An 18,853-nucleotide genomic window follows, 5' to 3' on the forward strand; every position below is an offset into this window, starting at 1 on the left:
AAGGTATTGGAGCTGTTTGTCTGTGGATGCAGGAGGACAGCACTGCATTGCTTTATATTGGAGTTCACGTCGGGAGAGTTTATTTTCAACTATAAGCAAGGTGGTCCAGTGGATAGGACACTGGTCTGGGAATTAAAAGACCTGGGAGGGTCCTATTCCTGGCTCTGTTGATGGCTTTCTGGATGATCTTGGCAAGTCATTTCAATACTCAGTGCCACGGTCTCCAATCTGTAAAATAGGAAGAATGATAACTTCTTTTGTAATGTGCTTTGGAATCTACAGATTAAAAATGCTATATAAATCTGCATGCAAATCTGCATGGCTGCAAACACACAAAACATGAAATCTTACGTTCACAAGAAATTGAAGAACTTTATGCTTTTGTCTTCTCCCGTACTAGGGGAAGTTTACTATTCATCACTAGCAAGTAGGGTTTTTTTAAGCCTGAATGATTTATCTTCAGATGAAATGCTGTGTGTGTGTGTGTGTGTGTGTGTGTGTGTATGTATGTGTGTATATATATATATATATATATATATATATATACACACACACACACACACACACACACACACACACACACACACACACACATAAAATATCTTAACGGAAACAGGTTCAAGCTGTAAAATGTGGATTTGCAACATCCCAAAATTCAGAGGTGTTTGGATACAGGATTTTCAATTTCAGCCTCTTTTAGTATTATTGTTATACAGTATATATTTAAAAATGTAATAAACTAAAAAAAGTGGGATTTGATAGCATCATTACTCAGGGTTAAAATATATATTTTGCAAATGAGAGTTCAGTTATTAAAAAGTTTGTACAAAACTTTTAGTAGATTCTGAGGTAGTTGTGGATACTTCATTTTTTCTGCCAGCACTGTAAAATTCTGGTTATTTCTGAAGAGTATTGTGGTAATTTTGTAATTGGATTTATGATAGAGAATATACTAATCATAAAAAGCATTAAGGTTGTTACGATGTAGTAAGACAGTCTTTCATCAACTCTCTCAGAAAACAATGCTTGCTGGCACCCCCTTGTCACAAGTCCATGAATCCTTTCAATTATGGAAGCACTAGAAGAGGAAGAAGACAATGGAAAAATGGCAAATGAATAATTGATTGTCCAGACCTAAAAATGTCAGCCTGGGAAAGGCAGATGATTTAAACAAAGCTCTGTCCTTCAAGTGAAGGGGAGAGAATTGGCTTTGCATGCAGAGTCCTTTTAGGTAAGAGTGATTAGGATAACCATTTTTGTCACAGCAGTTTGGTTCCCTTCCAGGTGTCATGAGAAAGTAAAGATGGTGATGCACTGTCTGTGGTTCAAGTCACCAAAAACATTGACTTGCACAATGATGAAGTGCAAGAGATAATCAGTCCATTGAAGAGGAAAGATCCAACTGATTCCCTTGATGCTGTTTCACACATACAATAAATGGTTAAAAGTAAAGATCCAATGGCAGAATGAAAGTTATTGGCATGACTTTTACTTACAAGAACAAGTTTCTCTATTATTAAACATTTTTTTTCATGAGAATTGGGGGGGAGTGCATAATTTACACATCACTCTGGTCAAGTTTGATAGATATATATGAAATCATACTAAGCATAGCAATATTATGCAAATTAAAAAAGCAAAAGTTGGACATTGAAAAGAGTCAATTGAAATTATCTTAAAATCAAATGATACTGTGTATCATTCAGAATAATGTAGGTTAGAGATGGTGAAAGTTTGTAGGAGCCTAGTCCATCCCTGTTGCCACTGCAAGTATATTTTTTTCTATAGTACATTACCCAGTGTTTTCTCTTGCTTTAAGATTCTGCATTGAGTCATTTAAGCTTTATAAATAGTGTGGAATTTCCTCTTTGAAGTTCCAGAGCTTCTTGAAACTTTTTTTTTTAAGAAGAAAAAGCAGCTACTGTTTTTCCGTCTAGATCTCAAAGCATTATTAGTTATCGTTGGCATAACTAACGCCAGAGGTTTTGACGAATGTGTATGTTCCATCTCACATCAGGGTTACCCTTCCAAGTCTTTCTGTATAATGTTTGACAAATCACTTAAACTATCTCTCATCTGAAAAATAGACCTGAGCATGCAAGAGTCAAGGAGTCATTTTACCAGATCCTGGAGTTTCGTTTCACTTTTGAAAAGTAGCTCTGGCAGGTTGAGAGAGAGAATAATATAGTCACTGTGGTTTTCTTCTCCGTCTGCTTCATTGGCAGATAATTGTCTAGTTTCCAAATAATGGTAAATATACCCTTGAAAACACTATTAGGCCACTGTTAAAGCCCACATACTGTATGTTTAAATATTTGTGATGTAATTCTAGCTGATCTGACTCTAGTTACGCTGTCATCTTCATGCATAAAGACCCTTCCTGAGTTCTAAGGGGAGAACTTCATTCTGGGATGGTTAACGACTGGTTATATTCATAATCAAGAAAATATTTTAAAATAACCTGATCTGTTTGTTGATGTAAATGCCCATGTGATAAAAGTCCCTGAGTATCATTAAAGTGAATTGTGTGTTTGAAGTGACCCTGTGATTCACGAGCATTTGTAGCGAAAAGAACAAAAATAAAATTAAAGCCTTACTTGAACGGTACAGTAAGTAACTCTTTCAGTTGTAATTGTTACTAGCTGTGAAGAGAACACAGAAAAGGCAACAGGATGTTGCTCAGTTAAGAGGCTAGCAGAGTAATGACTCTAAGGTCCTGTCTATGTTGAGGAAACTTCCTCAAAAATTCTCCCCTGTTTTAAAACCCTATTGGAGCCACACTCTGCCAAGTTTATGTGAATTGGTTACAGAACCACCTCATATACGCAGACTTGCATAAAGGATTGTAGAGTCCAGTTCTTCACTGCCTTGCATCTTTCATATATGTTCACCACACATGGGAAGTGAGTGTAAAATGCTACTACACTGCCAGTGTAAGTGACTGGTGAATTCTGATGTGGTAGTGTCTTACTTTCACTTTGCACAGGTGCGATTGCATTTTTCAATGCAAGGCAGTGGAGATTCATGCTCTAGGAATATGATGCAATGTCCAAAGATCCACATCATGTTACTTCAGGTTACCTTAATACGGTCATTAATAGGGGGACATGCTCTGGATATACTTGAAATAGCCTTTCTCCTTTGAAGAAGAGCTGGGTTTAATTGCACATGCTTCTTTATATAGTGGATATGCTAATTTTTATAATGCCTACCTCAGATTGAAAGACCTGGTTTGTTTTTTGATTACATTAAATAAATATTATATAAAATATCTGCTCCTTTCATCTCAAACAAATACATGCAGCTAGCACAGTAAAGGGCATATTAGAAATGCATAGATATATAGAATTCCCCTGTCAAGGTTGTTAAGTATAGTATTTTACAGATGGCATAGAGAATTTGTGACTTGATAGGAAGGATGGCCTAATGGATAGAGCACTGAAGTGGTACTCAGGAGACCTTGTTTCTATTTCCTGGCTGTACCGCTGGCCTGCTGGGTTACCTTGGGCAAATAATTTCACTTATCTGTGCCTCCGTTTCCCCACCTGTAAAATGGAGATTATTATACTTGCCTCCTTTGTAAAAGGCTTTGAGATTTACTGGTAAAAAGTGCTATATAAAAACTAGGTATTATTATTATTTACTATTACTGTTTGAGGACACACACAAATAGACCTCTGGAGTTCTGACTTCCAGTTCCATGTTTAATCATAATACATCTTCCTTATAAATGTTAGCTTTTGTTTTCCGCTAGAATGGTGGTGTGTGGGTTATGCCTCAGGCAAGCATTCAATATGCTAATCAGTTCAGCAGTCAGGGTATTTCCGACTAGACTACTCTAACACAGTACTGTTTACAAATTCAATTTCCATACTGTTTATTCTAATCTTTCTTTGAAATAAATTATTGTTACATTGTAAAAACATTCCTGTAGAATTCTTTTTTTTTTTTACCTTCACCCCTTCACCCTCCACCGCTCTTTAAGTTGAATTTTAGTATGGTGAAATATGCCAGATAGACAGCTCTTGACACTGAAGTCTTCTGTTTATTCACAGAACAGATATAGCATGAACAATAGTCAGTCAAGCTTTATTTACACCATCCTATCAAGGTGCCATGACCCAGACTTACTGGCACCATGGCTAAAAGTTCAGTCTAGAGATTCACTCAATCCAATCCTTAGCCTCTTTAATGATGGTACTGCCAGTACACCAGTAGGTAGAGAATTCCATGACCTTCAAAATACTCTTAATCATGACACTTTGATGTACCTCCAGACTTCCCACATGCTGTAGTGTGACAAACTGGGGATCAGTCATTGCATAGCAAATCTAAGCTTCAGGTATTTTCTGTTTTTATTTGCCAGTTGAAGCATTAAGACTCTTTCCATCACAGAGGCACCCTAGAACTTCTCTTTGTGCTGGTCAATGGCAATTCCAGAGAGGTACCACAGTAGTCAGTGCAAACACTGAGTCACATTTCTTTTGGGAAGGCTCTTGGTTCTGGAAATGTAGAGGGATCTAGGAACTAAGAGTATGTCTACAGAGCATTTTGAAGACTAGGGAGGAGGGTGGGCTTCAGAGCCCAAGGTCCAGCCTGAGCCACAATATCAAAGTACTGTCTGTACAGCTATTTTTATATCACTAGCATGAGCCCCACTAGCCTGAATCTGTTAACCTGGGCTGGGAAGCTCACTTCAGAATGCTGTGTAGACATATATTCTAGAAGGCCAGTGGAGGCAAGAGAGTGTCAGTCTACTGAGGCGGGAAGAAGGGAGCAAATAACTGCTCCAGAGAAAGGAGGCAGTAACAGACCTGCATATACTTTTCATCTCTCAATAACTTGAATCAGAGCAGCCCAGTGTGGGTCAAACACAGCTCCATATGAATGGAAAGCCTGATGTTACTTATTTTGGTAATGTCATATGTTCACATGATTTTTGAAAAAGGTGGAGATATGCTTCAGTCTGGCAGAAATTGTGAGAGTAGCATTTGTCTGACTACAGAAAATGCTGAAACAAGCCATTATTCTTGGAGCTTAGCTAGAATTAGAGGACATGCTGTATGCAGAATGGCTGCAGCTTGAGTGTAGTTTTGGTGTATAACAACTGCTGTTACAAGAGATCTCATATTCATAATATATAGAATAATAAATGGCCATGGGAGTGTAAACAATGTTGTGTTTACCTGAGGGGCTCTGCTGATGTCATTGGTTTATGAATGGTAGCAGAGGCTCAAGAGGGAAATGAGCTGTGTATTTGCTCTTTGGCCATCTGTTGTTATTTATCTCACAGACTTCAACTGTTTAATATGTTGCTCTTACATTTTTGTATTCAAACTTTTTAACATTTTTGTATAATTTAACTTTACTCTGAAGGGACTAAAGGAAATGCTGTATCCCTGTCTTGAATGGGACAGTATCTTTTGGTGATGGACAAATAGGCACTGTTAGAGTCCTTTCTTTATAGACTCTGCTGTATCACTGAATGTAGCAGTGCTCTTGACATAAGCATTATAGAATATGTTTGGGATTTTATCTGCTCCTTACATCTGTCCATTTAGTGATCCAGTTTGAACAAGCTTTATATTGGAGATACCCCTTGTCCTGAATCTCTTTTGAGCATAACATATAAGAGCGGCCATATTGGGTCAGAGCAATGGTCCATCTAGCCCAGCATTTTGTTTCTGACAATTGCCAGTGCTAGATGATTCAGAGGGAATGAACAGAACAGCAATTTAAAGCAATCCATCCCTTGTCATTGAAGGTTTAGGGACACCCGAAACAAGGGGTTGCATCCCTGACCATCTTGGCTAATAGCCATTGATGCTCCTACCCTCCATGAACTTACCTAATTTTTTTTTTAACCCAGTTATACTTTTGGGCTTCACAACATCCCATGGCAACAAATTCCACAGGTTCTTATATTCTTAAGTCTTTTATAAAGGAATTGTTAATGTTTCATCTTATTGGTTTATAATGAAAAAATTAAGTAGTCATCATTACCTGGTTTACAGTGTGATAATGCATTATACCAAGTTAGCTCCAGCAGAGCTTTAAAATAAAATACTTTCTTTATAAATTTCTTTATTTTTTTATTTAGATGTATATTGAATTGCATTAGTGTTTAACATCATCGTGACATGTACTCTTGAACTGTTTCTTCTTGAGAAGAGGAAAAATATCCTTGTTTATCTATTCAGAAATATTTTATAGACAGACCTCTGAGTACTTTCAACTTTTATAGAGTGTACTTTCTGTGAATCAGTTTTATTCATTTAAACCAGTTTATTTTAATCATTCACAAGCAGTGTATATTTTATGAATTAATAACATCAAAATGTTTGCTGCTGCTGCAATCAAGGATAGGTCACTGGAAAGGTTTTAAGAATGTTTGTTTTTTAGAAGATATATGATGGATCCTTCCCTGGGATCAGGTTTAGTATCATAACTGACACAACCTCTATTGGAGGTCTTTATCCTGACGTTGCAGAGTGATGAACTCAATCTATTAGGCAATTAGAATCATATTCATTTGAGATGGGAAAGGTCTGTGTCTCTGTGGATCCTCTTGCTTACTAAGGGATTAATCTAGAAATGAAATAGTAATAAATGTTCACTACCTAACGGGAAATCTGCATCTTCTTATATTCTTGTGAAAGTAGGCTGCTGCTCTGACTCTTAAAAAAAAAAAATTACAGTCCCATCTGCCATTGCAAATAAAATGTCTGTTAAACTATGAAGGCGGAATAGAGTGAACTAGTGGAACATCCAGAAGGAGTGCCAAGATTTAATGCTCTCATTGCCTCCACTTCCTTTCCATTCACACACCCCATTTCACCTCTCCCGGTATATTCTCTGCATCCTCATGTCACAGCAACTCCTGTTAGAGGGAGACAGAGGCTGTGTCAGTTATGATACATCCCAGCAGGGTGTCCTGAGATAATCCTGAAAGATCCTGTCTATTAGTAATCAACATCACAGGGCTCTGGCAGCACAGACCTAAAATGCCCCTAGATTAATTAATTTACTCTGTGGCTGGCTGGGTGGGTGGGTAGGGGAGATACATGAGAGAGAGAGAGAGTATGTTTGTGTTACTCTTTGCCATGTTGTGGTTACCTCGTCTGTAAAAGAAATCCACCATATTTAATTAAGGTGGATTTAGGTCCACACCTAAATTGCTCTGTGAAGAACTTGTGAAATTTTGATCATTCCTCACTCAAGAAACCAAAAAAGACTTAATCTTGTTTAAAACCCCTGGGTGGAGACCCTTGCGGTCCCTTCTAACCCTATGGTTCTATGATTCTATGAACCCCTTAGTGCCTGTGCTCCCTGAAGTCATCCAATTCAATGTCCATAGATCTAAACTTCTTAGTCTAAAGCGGAGCCCCCTTTTCTTTGAGTTCCAGACTGACTGTCTGCTGTGATGCATCTAGCTTAATATTTATAGAATTTCTGCAGTTTTCTTTATTAAAAATGTGAAAAAAATCATGAGACAATTGCCAAAAACTGTATAGGCTCAGCCCCACTGGATCAAAGACTTGAAAGAAATATATAATATTGTTGCCCCTTTTTGACCCAAGCAGCTTATCAAAGTTTTGTGGCTCTTTGGTGTTCCAGCTGGGTATATAAATTGGTGATATTCATGTATTTCTTTCATGCAGTTTTGTTTATTTACAAAGAATGTACAAAGTCCTGTGTCTCTGAATGCAGAAGGAATAAAAAAGCAGGAAATAGTTTCTTTTCTCACAGCACCAAGAACAAGAGCATTTTTTCCAACTTGCTCCCCTGACACAAAAACTTCTTCCCAGGTTTCTTCCAGGGTCAACCACTTGCTTTCAGCTGCTCCTTTAGGCTGTGCCTTTCCCTCATATGTCTACACTAGAAGCACTACAGTGGTGTGCCTGCACTCTCCCATTAGCTTAATTACTCCACCTCCCATGAGAAGCGGTAGCTATGGTAGCGGGAGAAGCTCTCCTGCCGACATAGTGCTGTCTACACCAGGGCTTAGGTCGGTATAATTTACATTGCTCGGGTGTGGATTATTCACACCCCTGAGCAACATAAATTATATCGACGTAAATTCTAGTGTAGACAAAGTTTCAGTCTGTTCTTGTCTGATGTCAGTTTCTGTGTGATCTCTCTTCTCACACACCTACCCAGAACAATACTCAACCAAAAGCTCCTGGGCAGGTTCACATATACCTTTTGTCTTAGGTGGAATTTATGCTTTCAGTTATGTTAATTGAAGGGTGAGTTCACATTTTCCAGTCTCAGTGAGGCTTTAATTCAACAATAACAAGGTTTTGCCCAGCCCATAACAATATGCTCCTCTGAGTCTTGTCTTCTAAATTAAGCTTACATTTTACTAATATAATGAATCGATGGTGACTCATAGCTACATGGCAGAAGATATGCATAAAGTGAAGTATTGCACTGTACATGACAAGCGTATGCTAAATATCATGAAATTAATATCTAGCTATAAACAAGGGGCTTAGACAGTTTTTCTGGATGAGATTTTTCAGAATTCCATGTCACAGTCTGTCCTTTGGGTAAGAAACTGCATCCTGTCTTGAATTTTAACAGCAGAGGAGGTTGGCTGGCGGGGGGGATTTGTGTTCTTATCAAATGTACATTGTTTTCCATCTCTGTATTGCATTGAGCATGTGAATCTGTTTCATTGTCATAGCCATCTTCCTTCCATTACCACCCAACCCATATGCAAGTATCTTGAGTGGGTTTCATACCCTGAAGCCCCAGCTTTATTTTTTGTTTAAGGACGAGCAGATCTTATAGCTGTTTTTGGCACTAAAAAAATGTAACACAAAAATGAGTCATTTGAGGAGCAGTCTGGCATGTCCTGATTATATAACCTAACTCTGATCAGAAGGAGCAGACTGATCATCAGAAAATGCAAACAGCTTTGCTAAAAGGGTAAGGTTTTATCATTAGTCTATTATTATTTTATAGCAAAGCCCTAAAACGTTATACTTGTTTAACTTCTCTGATCACTGAGGGAGTTCACATTCCTGCCTGTGCATTCCTCCTTATTTGACTTTGCTGTTGTTTATTAATCTAATTTAGGTTGCTTTTTTCTTCTTCATTGTTTGGTTTTGAAATTGAAAGTCAGCAGCTATTGAATATATGTACGACGTCAAAGATGATAGTGGGACCAATTATACCTTGTTACACTGGTGTAAATCTGGAACAACTCCATTTACAACGGTGGAGTTGCTCTGGATTTACTCTAGTGTAAAAGAGGGGAAAATCGAGTGTAGTGCTGCAAGGAGCTCAGTTCTCTTGCAAGGTTCTGAGCACCTTCAACTCTGCAAAATATTTTGCATGATCAAGCCCATGGTCTTTAATTTTCAGTGATCTAGATCCTGTTTTACTCTCCCATACCCCTTTGAGTTGCCAGCTACTTTCCTCAAAACCTTCTAGAATAATCTATGGGCTGGTCTATACTAGAAAGTTAGGTTGACCCAGTACATTGCTTAGGTGTGTGAAAAATTCCAACCCTGGAGAGATGTGGTTAAGCTGATCTAAGCCCCAGTGTAGACTGTGCTAGATCAATAAAAGAGTTCTGTCAACCTAGCACAGGGGTGGGCAAATTACAGCCTGCGGGCCAGATCCCTGCGGCCCCTGGGAGAGGGAGGGGGCAGAGGGCTCTGCACGCTGCCCTCGCCTGCGGGTACCTCCCTCGAAGCTCCCATTGGCCGCAGTTCCCCGTTCCCAGCCACTGGGAACTTCGGGGGAGGTACCCGCAGGCGAGGACAGCGTGCAGAGCCCTCTGCCCCCTCCCTCCCCCAGGGGCCACAGGGATGTGGTGCTGGCCACTTCCAGGAGCGGCACGGGGCAGGGCAGGCAGGGAGCCTGCCTTAGCCCCACTGAGTGCTGCTGCCACCCCGGAGCCACTCCAGGAAGGGTGGTGTGGGGTGCGGGAGGGGGCTCAGGGCAGAGCCCAAACCCCACCTGCCCCCCAACCCTCTGCCCTGAGCCCCCTCCCGCACCCCACACCCTTCCTGCACCCCAGCCTCCTGCCCTGAGCTGCCTCCTGCACCCCAGCCTCCTGCCCCAGCACTACATTCATGACCCTGCATGCAATTTCCACACACAGATGTGGCCCTCCGGGCAAAATGTTTGCCCACCCCTCACCTAGCAAGTACTGTCTCTCAGAAGTGGAATTACTACAGCGATGGAGGAACCCCTTCTGGTGCTGTAGGAAGTGTCTACACTGAAGCACTGCAGCTGTAGCTTATATCTTTGTCTCTCTGCCTGCCAGGATCTACGCAGTACCCACACTATTGGAGCAATTGCATTATTGTCTGTTCTACCTGGGGCTCAGATATTCCTGGTCCATGACAACAGCTGTCATTTACTGATGATATGAAACAAAGAAAAATGACAGTCCTGAGGTACTGTGGAATACAGGAATTGGGGTAGGAGGGGGAGGCCCAAATAGCTTAGTAAAATAAAAAGAAGCCTGAACATTCTTCTTGTTCAGAAGTTTTATCAGAAAACAAGGGAGGAAAACAAAATAAGCAATTCCTAATCTATATTTTGAAATATAATTTTAAGTGCTTTGGTTAGGCAGTATGTAATGCAAGATTTATGGCATGTAACCTGTAGCAATATGATGGTTAATTTTTATAAGCAAAGAACTATTCTGTTTTCTGTTTTGTATATTGTATTATTGGACTACATTCGGGCTGGCATTCTGCATAAGCACTCCCAGAAAACCTGTCTACATTAGCAAAAAGAAAAGGAGTACTTGTGGCATCTTAGAGACTAACACATTTATTTGAGCATAAGCTTTCGTGAGCTACAGCTCACTTCATCAGATGCATTCGCTGTATTTTCCACTGAATGCATCCGATGAAGTGAGCTGTAGCTCACGAAAGCTTATGCTCAAATAAATTTTTTAGTCTCTAAGGTGCCACAAGTCCTCCTTTTCTTTTTGCGAATACAGACTAACACGGCTGCTACTCTGAAACCTGTCTACCTTAGGGGACCTTGGGACTGAATTCTTTGACCCTGTTCTGCCTCCGGTCACAAAACTTGCAGGAAGACCGTTCTGTGGACCCTTTACAGAAGGAACTATGCGGGGTTTTTCACAGAAATGGGTGTCCAGTTTTCTGGGACGTCTGTATTGTAAATAATACTACTACTAAACCCATTCTAGGAATGTCCGAGGATCTGAAAGTGCTTTGCAGACATTTAATGAATTAAGCTTCACACACTCATTCAAAGCTTTTAACTATTATCACTATTTTACAGCTAGGCTGATTGAGGTACAGCGGTTAAACGACTTGACAAAAGATGCATAGTAGATCAGTTGCAGAGCTGGGAACAGACCTAGCTCTCCTATCGGTACATCTTTTGGTTTACTATTGCTGCAGTAGTATGATTCAAATCTTAGTTTGTGACAGAAACTTTTCCTCAGCTGTCTCTGAGCTCAGCATTTTATGTTTCCCAGCTTTCTTTTCTCGGCCCAGTAATATTTTCAGTTTAAACATTTACAACTGATCACTATTGTGTCCCTTTAGACTCTGATTCCGTGCATCATCTGAATGCTCACATGTGCACTGTTGCACACCAGTATTTTCTTTTGAAAGCGCCTGTCCCCAAGGCACTCTCGGGGCTGTCTGACTATTCTTCTGATCGACACAGTTGGATGATAGCATTTTCTGCAACAGAATGTAGCAAAAACAACATTGTTTCCAGTGCATGTTTTTTCTACATAACCTTGTGACTCAGGGAGTTATGGTAGTCAAAGTCTTAGGAACCTCATGGCTGTTTTTAAGGCTAAAGTCTAAATTCTCTCATAAAATTCCTTTTTCCATCTGAGGAAATATATCTATTCTATACCTTTATCTGGTTTCCTCTGCCTTTGTGACTCTGGGATGTGCTCAGATGGATTATTTCATTGCATTGCTGGTTTATTGTCAGACTTCATGTCATCCAGAACTGTGTTCCCATAGACCTCACTTACATTATTTGATTTTTCTGGTGTCGTTGTCTTTGGTGGAGTTTGCATTGGCTGTGTGTTTTGGAGGCAGGATTGATTGTAAAATGCTGCTGTTGATTTTAAAAATATTTCATGGCACAATTCCTTCATGGTGTGTGTGTTTTGTGTTTTTTTTTAGATCAATCAATTTTTATTTGTCTATATGCCCTTCAGTCTGCTGTCTTTTTTTTTTTTTTTAAATAACCTTCCTCAGTCTCCCATTTTCCATGGTGTCTTTTGGTCATCGTTCTTTTTTGTGTACATTATGCACATGAAACTGACCAGTGGCAGTGCACAATGGGAAGGGAAAATTTTTTCAAATCATCATGCAGGCTGGAGATATACACAAACAGTTACTGAAACATAATGAAACTCAGGCATTATCTTGGGTATGTGCTGGGTCTCAATGTAGCTCCAGGTTCTACCACTCTCAGTACTGGCACCATGACTGAATCTGTCGTGTTGAGCTGGCACTAGTCCTAACCCTGGTGGCTGTGTTTATCTGATTCTTCCATTGGGGTCATAGATCAGGAACGGTGAATTTATTCTGCTCAGAAAAATATAAACACTGAGTTTAGATCAACACTACCATTCACAGACTTTACTGATTACATGTGACACAGGCTAGATATTTCCCTGATTTCTTCTTCCTTTAAGCAGCACCTTATTTGAGTGGAACTTCATTTAGGGGTTATTTTGAAGAGGGGATGCTGGCATGGGTAATTCTTTATTGGTACATTCCCCCTCCATTAAGTGTTCCACCACTCCATCTATTCTCCCCTCCATGCTATATAAATAATGAGAGCGTATAGAGTGAGTTCTTTAGTTTGTGATGCTAGTTTTAATTAAATTATTGAGTGGGATACTGTATTCAGGCAAAATATTCTTGGAACTATAGATTAGCCTACAGTCTCTTCCGGGAAGTAACCATTTCTTCTTCTTTGTATAGTGAGGTGCCTAACACACTCTTGGGCACTGTATAATCAGTATAATAATGTGTGGAAGGTGTATGTCGGGAAACAGATTATAGAATTTCTGGATATCAATTTAATGTTTGGGTTTTTTAAATCATAAGAGAATAGGGAGATGCAAAGTCACATGCTTTCAAATAATTACAATAAAAAGAAAACTTGAGTTTTAATCAGTTAATGGATATTAGGGCGTAGATTACTTTTGTTCTTTAATTTAAATTAAAACGAAAATGTTGGTAATGCCCTCATAAAAAGACAGAAAATAAAATTTATTTTCCAACTAATTTTGTTTTTTCAGTGTTTTTTTTTATTCTCCTTCCTGTGTTACTAATAAAGCTTGATATTAACACCTCTCTTTGTTTACTTTCTTTATTGTTCACGAGATTGTCTGACTTTATTATTACTCTGAAAATAGCCAGAACAGAGAGTTCTCATCTTGGGTAGGTTTTCCTTGTATATTTTGCCAAAATAGTGTCTGTTTATTTTTTTTTATGGAATAAGTAAAAGATTTTTGTCAGAACCACTCAAATGTGTGCTTAAGTGAGGTAGGCCATATTATGTAGCTGAAGACAGTAATAATAAATTCAACACAGAAACTGAGGCCTTAGTAGCTGTAGTTTATTCTGGTTGCTTAATCATGCATGTGCATTTCCTTTACACTGGCTTACATTCTTAATTTCAAGTTGGAAATGTTAGGGTTAAAAATGTTAGTATCCTTTGCTTGTTCTCCCCTCTTCATAAGTTATGCTTTATACGAAAATGATCATCAATAACACCTGTAGTTTGACTTGACTTCTTCAGGGTCCGTTATTTTTTAAATAAAATGTATATTTGCTTGCCTGCATCTGAGGTTTTTGCGCACCTGGATTTGTGTGTATGTGGTACTGTAGTATGTACTTATCAACCACAGCGACTCCTCATCAGAATTATCCATGGCACTTCTTGTGGTGCAGAAGTTGAAACATATCACAGGATCTCTTTCTCCATGCTTCTCTGGCATTTCCTTCTGAAATTTGCCCCATTTCTTTTCTTGCCTGGGTTGAGTCTCCTAACTAGGAGAAGAGAATTAGCTATTGCATGGTAACAGGAAATTTGGCACTTTTAAGCACTTGACTTTACAAGCTAAATAACATTATTTTAACCTAAGTTTTTTGGATGTAATTATTCATAAATGCCTTTTGATTCCTCATGCCACTGATAATTGTTTAGTAGGATAAAATTAGTAATAAGATTTAGTTGACCTTTGCAGACATAACCTGTAAAAGACAGATGTGCTAATTAAGTGCACCAATTTAGAATCCAGGTTTTGGATGCTTATAATAAATTGCCTAGTGTGGGGACTCAACTTTTACACCTATCAGAGAACTAAATGCAGAGGCCTTCTGGTGACCATGGCTAATTTAGTTGTTATTTCTGACTGATAAGAAGCCCGTCAACCAATTGTCTAATAAATGAAATCCCGGCATGATGGAATTTCTTAACTTGGTACCCAGTTTTGACTCTGGCACACGATCTTATGGAATGGTGCAAGTCTGGCCACTTGCATTGGTGGTTCCCAGTGCTCCAAAATGATCGGGGCTGTCAGTGGATCTTTCTAGAGCAGGTTGAAAATTCATGTAAAAAGGAAAAGCATATTCTACTGAGTATAGTAAACAAATGTCCAATGCAAAGTATATCTGGAACTCCAAATGTCAGAACATGCAAGTTTGGGTCAGTATGTGGTGTGGGGGGCCCTCCAAGGAACACTTTGCTTCAAGCAGGAAGTATTAAATGTTGATTTAATAGGTCATACTGAATCAATGCCTCAGCATGGTTCTAGAGAGTGCTGTGAAGCTGGAAGTTCTGGCTACATGTGACCATTAAAAAGCCAGTGGTATTTGTGATTAGAGTCAGGGTGCTAGCCACAGTATTCTCAAAATATTCTAGGTTGATAATTGGAATTTGGATAGGAAATATCACCCTCTAGCGTCAGCTGAATAATAGCATTCTTCACTTCCAGCCCAAAATCATGTAATATTGTTGTCCATTGTTAATCAGTTGTTGCATTTCATCCAGAGGTGGCTACATTTCACTGCTGGTTGAAATGACCCCTGTGTTTAAATTCTAAGTAATTTTGGGATGTAAAGCACTATAGATATAAAAGATTATCATTAGTCCCCAAAGCCGCCTCCTTTAGCATTTTGATTTTGTGTTCCCTTTGTCTGCATATCAATTACTTCCTGCATAGGCATTACCCGTTGTAATTGATAGTGTGACTCCTAAATAACTCTTAAATGCTGATTATAATTGTGACATTACTCCATTTGAAGAAGCTTTGAACCTACTCATCAGTGTGGATGATTCAACCCCCAGTAGCATATTATTTTCAGCCCCCGTGCCTGAGGCTTCAGACAGATTCTGTTGTGTTTGCAGAAGAAGCCTTTTGATTTGAATATGTTGATTGTTCGAACCCAAATTAACCTCCTGATAATATTGTTTGTTTGTTTTCATTTATCCTACATACAAATCAAAAATAAAATTTTCACACATACACAATTGGATTCCCTTACCCAGGGAATGTTAAACTGTGGACTGGATGGACCCAAGGGAGAGAAGGGATAGATGCCTTTAATAATGTTTCCATTTTAATTTTTATTGACTTATAACCAGTTGCTTTCTCTCTGATCCTTGGGAGCATCAGGTTCAGTGGGCCCCACTGATTGCTGTCTGATCCCTTGAGACATTTTCTAATGCATTTTTGCTTATATTTGGAGTTTACCTCTTTTATATCTGTAGTATAAATAGTTTGTCGATAATCTTACAAGGTTTATTGTAGAGTAATATTACTGGCTATAAAAGGGTACAGCTCTTCCCGTCAGTTGACCTCAGAATAATCGATGGAGCACGTGTGTATAGATTGCTCTTTAAAAAATGTGTTCCAAAACATTTGCAACATGTTTCAAAATATTAGGTAATCCACTATAGCTTTAAACATAGAAGAGAAGCCACATTGTGTAACGCATACTGCAGACTTGTTTGAAATCCTCAGCTCATTCAGAATCAATCCATATAACCTTTGTGCGTAAAAGAGCTATATATAGATGCTCACTGCATGCAAGCTAAATGGTGCTGTGGGTCTTGAAGGCTCAAACCATGCTTAATAAACAAAACAAATCTCATTCTTTTTCTTTCAAATTATGTCATTCAGTGGCTGACATCTTATTTAATATTTGAGGCAACTGTCTGGATAAAATCAAAATTCAAATTATAACTAACTGAACAGAGAGAGGGTGGGGGAAGAACTACAAAGAGAACTGTGTCATTTTAGCTTGCTTGGCAACCAGGTCTCTCTATTATTGCTTGTTTTTGCAATCAAACACCTGATGGATGGGAATTCAGACTCATCACACCTGGATTTAACTATCATAAAGTGATTTTTTTTAAACCTACTCCTTATCCTTGGCTTTTTAACCTCTTTCTTCTCCTCAAAAATGGAAAATGCTTCTCCTTAAATAAATCATGGACATGGAAGGTGAAATATAAAAGGAAAATGTTTGGTTTGGGTTTATTTTGCGATAAACCTATCATTCTACTCTGTTTGGCATTCAAGCATGAATGCTTTCTAATCATTGCTGGGCACTATTCCCTTCACATCATGTTTGACCCTGTGTAGCAAATTTCACATTTGTGTACTCCCACAAGACAATAGGGTGATGTGAAGTGCCCCCCACGTTTCTGTCTATGGATAGACTGACAGGGGCATGCTTGCCCAACACTCAATCAAGTCCATCATCTCCATGATGCATCTGTTTTGAGGTCACAAAAAGCATCACTTCAAGTACTGCCGCACTGCAACAGAGTTGTGCCTTGGATCATCACACTTCCTCTTTCAGCATTACATGAAGCATCCTTTTTAAAGGCAAAGGCGCACACAAGTGCATAGTGATTAGAGAGGGAATTTGGAAGTTGAGATTCCTGGGTTCTGTTCCCATCTCTGCCACTGAATGTGCGCTGGGGTGAGTTGTTAGTGCATACCAATAATTCCTCACAGGAAATGAGGGTGGTGTCAGAGGGGGGAGAGCATTGCTGCTTAATACTATAAAGTGCTTTGAGATCTTTAGCTAGAAGATGCTGAAGGCATGCAAAGTATTATCTCAGAGCAGGAACTGGAGTACAGCATTCTGAAAATGTGTTGGTTCCTTATATCAACTTTTGTTTTTTTTTTTGTTTTTTTTTTTACAGTTATTCCCTTTCAAGCCTCCCTTTCAAACTGTGAATGTGGTTATTAATGAGGGGAGATTTGTATTCATTTTTCACATCTTTTGCCCTTGTCCCTCTAGGAAATCCTTTAGACTGAGATTGGAAACTGAACACTTACAGCTTCTGCCTGGTGGAAAAATGTCTAAGAGCTGACATCGTGTCTTCCAAACGAGAACATCTGAAAGCTCTTATGCATATTACCTACCTTTCTGTTCCTCAGCACTATAAATAATTCAGTTCAGTTAGCTTAACTACTACTGGCAACTTATTTATTAAGAATGACTGAAATAACCGTGTAGCTCAGTAGAACAGAATACATATAGGACTTAAATATGAAGAGCAGCTAAAACATTTTGATTATTATTTGAGGTAAATAATAAAACCTTACTACCAATATTCACTGCAAGTCTGCAATAGACTCTGGGAGTTAGCATGTGATCACTTGGAGTTAGTCAGGGTCTTATCCCAGTGCAATAGCGTATTCAATGAGTTTATACTCCCTCTACTGCCTTGTGTGTCATCAGTATTGCAATCAATAGACCACCCTAAATGTCAATCATTTGGGAAGTAAGACTGAGAAAATGCAACTTTAGTTCACCCTATTGTACAGTGTTAAAATTATTTGGATGGACTTATATGCTTGGTTGTAACATTTTGTGTAGATTGTAGAATTTTCAGTTCCACTCCAAACTCTGCTATCTTCTGTGTGATGCTTAGGAAAGTCAGTACAGTACAGAGAGGCAGTATTTTCTGGTGATTAGAGCAGGTCACTGAGTTGCTGTTCTTTAAGTTTTATTCCTGTCTTTGTACGGAACCAATATATGACCTTTGGTGAGCATCACTTAACCTCTCTGTATCTCAGCACTACTGATCTGTAAAATGGGGATAATAATTACTTACCTTACGAGGGTGTTATGTGGCTAAAATAATATCTGTAAGGGGCTTTTAGATCTTTCAATATACATCATTAGAAAGAGCTGTTATTACTACAAAGCTGTAGTATGCCTTTGCTGCTGCTGCTGATTCAAACTTTACGTTAGTTGTACATTGCCTTTGAAAGGCCATTTATTGAAAACAGAGATTGATTTCAAATAATCTATCAAACAGAATTTGGCATACTGGATCAGACTGCTGGTCATCTGGTCTACTATCCTACATCTGGCAGTAGTCAATATGCAGTACTTAAGAGAAAGAACCCCACCCTGTAATTCACTCAGACATTTGAACGGTGAAATATATTTTATGGGGGTAAGGAGGGAGAAAATATTGCTTCCCAGTCAAATGTTGTAAGTTAATACCATATAGCTGAGATGTCTTTCAATTGGAGTTGGTTTTTTAACTTCCTTAGCCCTTTGGAAAATGCCAGTCTACAGCTTTAAATTAGATTCCCGCCCCCCCTCTCCCCGCTACAACATTGTAAATATTATAATGCACAAAGAATTACTTGGAACAGTTCTGCAACCCTTGCTAATGTGTAACCCCTCTGAAGTCAGTGGACTGCTCGCTTGAGTGGGTGCTGCAGATTGGGGCTCTTAACCCTCTTTTAAATCCTTCTACAAGCATTTGTCTCGGTGACCTCCTAGAGCAGTGAATATCATGGTATGAACTCCACACCCTGTAAGAAAGCATTTAATTT

At 38.9% G+C, this 18,853-nt stretch overlaps 1 protein-coding gene across 3 annotated transcripts in view; it reads left to right on the forward strand.

The window, feature by feature from the left end:
• PPM1E (protein phosphatase, Mg2+/Mn2+ dependent 1E) overlaps positions 1 to 18,853 on the forward strand; it is a 118,962-nt gene that overhangs the window by 60,964 nt on the left and 39,145 nt on the right. Inside the window, exon 1 of one of the 3 annotated variants that reach the window (XM_043531316.1) lies at positions 8,680 to 8,934. The exons of the other annotated variants lie outside the window; for them this stretch is intronic. Coding sequence (XP_043387251.1) covers positions 8,912 to 8,934 — 23 coding nt within the window. The 5' untranslated portion in view covers positions 8,680 to 8,911. Of the gene's footprint in view, positions 1 to 8,679; positions 8,935 to 18,853 lie in introns of those variants that run through there. 3 annotated transcript variants of the gene reach the window in all.

Source organism: Chelonia mydas, chromosome 17, assembly GCF_015237465.2.
Source record: "Chelonia mydas isolate rCheMyd1 chromosome 17, rCheMyd1.pri.v2, whole genome shotgun sequence".
Taxonomy (NCBI): domain Eukaryota; kingdom Metazoa; phylum Chordata; order Testudines; family Cheloniidae; genus Chelonia; species Chelonia mydas.